The following is a 3,398-nucleotide window of genomic DNA, read 5'->3' as shown; positions in this document are numbered from 1 at the left end:
ATGAAAATTTTCCTCCTTTGTACTACTTCTAATTATTAGCATTAGAATAAAGATTCATAAACTCATTTCATATGGTGTATGAAGCCATTATTGGTGATCCATGCATATCATGCATTTGGAAATACCTTGGCATTAGGATAACTAATTCGACATCATTAGATGTCCTTTTTTATATGTTACCACGTATGGTTTAAAATTATGAGGAGGAAATGATCTTGATTATAACTTTTTATGAGTATTAAATGTATTAAAGTTCCTTTATATTTCTCTACAAGTAACTTTTTGTTCATTTTTTTAAAAGTGTTCTTGAGTTTTTTAAACAAATTGTTAGGAAGAGACATGATAAGTAGTCAATAAATAATATTAAAGATTTAGTCTAGAGTCATCCAAAACATCACCATAAACAACAAAATACAACAAAACATAAATAATAACTTTCAAATCCATACTAATAAGAACTCTTCATGGGAAACTTTCCAGTTGGTGAACACACCAGATCTTGGCCCTTTGAATAAGACATAGAACATGGTCACTCCCTCCATATGTAACTAAGAATCTTATACTAGAGAAAATAACCAATTCTAGAGATTTTCTCAAATTTAAATACTCTAGGAATGGCACAAAAGAATCATGGGATTATGTACTTATATTCAAATGGTAGAAATGGTTATTATATATATTTTTTTTAAGATAAACGTTGGAAATTTAATTGGAAATAAAATAATTGATTGAAGTATTTTTTTAATGTTAGTCAAATATTACAATTGACCTTTTGATTTGCTACTTATTACAAAACATGGAGTCGTGAGGCATGGACTGGGTAAGTTTTATAACATAGAAAAATGTTTTTACTTATTCAAGAAACTTGCTGACTTTTCTCTTTAAGAATTGTCACATCTACTTTATGTGTGTATCCATTTAGGTGATTGGTCTCAGATGCACTTTAAAGCATTAAATGATGATTTCATATATAAAGGGAATTCTGTCACATACTATAAAATAGGGTTAGGGAAGCAAACTGCAGGAAAATATTAGTGTAATTACACCATGATTCAACTACCAAATTTAATGTATTTTATGGTCATTAGTTATTGTATTAAAGATATGCATTTAATTGCATAACCTAACCTTCCCCGCACAAGTCAATTTATAAGGTGGTAGCTACAATGCATGAGTTTAGCACAAGTCCACCAAAACACTTTCATTACAAAAAATAAAAATTAATAAAATTGGAAGACATATTTCCAACTCTCTTTGATGATGATGCTCTATATTTACGTATCTATCAAATAGATATGGTAATGCACGTATGTTAAGCAAAGTTAGGATCTCAAGGCCTGTTTAATATTTACTAATTTTTATTCACCCTAATACATTCTTTATTTTCAATTAAATTATTGAGCAATCTATCTATATATCCTTCCTAATGTAATGTTTGGTTTAATAAAACAGCCATCTTACATGATAAGTAGTCAAGCTAGGGCACCACTACAAGTAACACTACATCAGCTACGAAGGTATGTATCGTGCATTTATTTTTTAAATACACGATTTTTTTAACTGAAAATGTATTCTTACTTGTGAATCATGCATGTGGATACATTCTTATTTATTTTAATCTAAGTCTTAATTAAAGAAAAATAATATGTACAGGTTAGTAAAGATCTTAGTGCTCCATAAACGTGTATATATGTTGGTGGTATAATGATGATATTATCCGTAGTTAAATCTATGTATTCATACGTGTGGCTTTATGAAATCACAATATTTTTAAGTTATGCATATGTAATATATGTAGTCTAGTCATAACTACTGATTTTTTAATTTTTTAAATAAGGAATATGCATTTTATTAAAAGAATCTTGAATGAGACAATAATTTTTTTTTAAAAAGAAATTTTTTAATCATAGTGTTCAAATAAGTTGCTAAATCACAACTTATGATAAATCAGAAAAATCTCATTTGTCTAATTTTTTAGTTCTCTTTTTTGGATAATGTTTAAGGATTTGATAAAATTCCACATTATTACTTACACAAAACCATTGTCAAAAAATATAATTTTTTATATTAATACCAAGGTCTGAAAGTACATTTGAATATCATTTTTTGTCAACTAGTCATGGCCTAGCAAATATGGGTATTACTAAAAGTACAACACACATACTGTGGGCCCATTTTCATTTAAAGATGTAGCACAATCACAATAGCATGTCAAAATGCCCAATGATAAATGGGCTTATTCCAAAATCCATATATAATTTAAACTGAACAAATATAACATGGTAAATTTAAGAAATTTTACAATTTCTTTACAGATGGTAGACGTTGATACAAGTTCAAATCCTAAGTGAGCTTCGATAATACAGGAGTTAAATATAACTAAAACAGTTAACGAACTAGAAAAAATGGACATTGTTGGTAAGTATCTAGATTCAGTTGATAAATGGGAGTCGTTCTACGAAATATATGCAAAGTGGATGGGGTTTGGAAAAAGGTCAGATGACGTGAAGAGAAGAAATGGGGTAGTATCAATGAGAAGCTGGGTTGGTACAATAGAAGGTTATAGACAGAGCGAATATGTGAATATGCCCAATCGCAAAAAATGATCAAGACCAATCACAAGATCTAGATGTCAGGCAGCTCTCAGAGTGGTTCATATGAAAGATAACGACTTATGGTTGGCCAAAGAATTTAGCCACGAACATAATCATGAAATGGTATCGGTCCCTGAGTTGCAATTCCTCAAGAATAATCATGTGGTATCTGATGGTTTGCTTGCACAAGTTCGTTCGATGAACTCAGTCGGGATAAAAACTTCTCAGATTATGTCCCATATTGCTATGCATTCGGGAGGTTATGAGAGAATGCCATGTCTAGTCAGAGATGTGTACAATAGAGTCGCAAGAGCAATTAGGGAAGAAAAACTGGAAACTGATGCGGAAGGTGCATTAGGATTCTTGGATTGTCTTTCTGCGCAAGATCCAAATTTTTTTGTGTACCACCAAGCTGACACAAAAAACAAACTCGCCAAAGTATTCTGGGCCGATGGGACTGCAAGAATTGACTACCGGGCATTCAGGGATGTGATAGCATTTGACACAACGTACATGACCAACACGTACAACAGCCATTGTCCATTTTGATGGGTGTCAACCACCATTTCTCCACTTGTGTTTTTGGGTTTTCGTTGCTTGTAAATGAAAAAATGGAGACTTACTCATGGATGCTAAGAGCATTCTTAGAATGTCACCATAAAAAAAAACCTTCAGTCGTGGTCACAGACGGGGATAATGCAATGCGTGAGGCAATAAAAGAAATACTTCCGGAATCCACACATCGATTATGTGCTTGGCATCTAAGCACAAATCCATCTAGGGCTGGTAATGATCCTGGATTCA

The 3,398-nt window shown here is 31.7% G+C and overlaps 1 protein-coding gene across 1 annotated transcript; it reads left to right on the top strand.

Moving 5' to 3' along the window:
• The first annotated feature begins 2,714 nt into the window (after positions 1-2,714).
• Positions 2,715-3,143, top strand: LOC133791779 (protein FAR1-RELATED SEQUENCE 5-like). Its single transcript, XM_062229694.1, has one exon. The coding sequence runs from the start codon at positions 2,715-2,717 to the stop codon at positions 3,141-3,143; it is 429 nt and encodes a 142-aa protein (XP_062085678.1).
• The last annotated feature ends 255 nt before the right edge of the window (positions 3,144-3,398 follow it).

This window comes from Humulus lupulus, chromosome 7, assembly GCF_963169125.1.
Source record: "Humulus lupulus chromosome 7, drHumLupu1.1, whole genome shotgun sequence".
NCBI classification, from domain to species: domain Eukaryota; kingdom Viridiplantae; phylum Streptophyta; class Magnoliopsida; order Rosales; family Cannabaceae; genus Humulus; species Humulus lupulus.
The sequence above is the reverse complement of the archived record's forward strand: the minus strand, read 5'-3'. Positions and strand labels throughout refer to the sequence as shown.

Coding starts and splice junctions, on each gene's coding strand:
- LOC133791779 (XM_062229694.1), top strand. CDS start 2,715: ATGGTATCGGTCCCTGAGTTGCAATTCCTCAAGAATAATCATGTGGTA.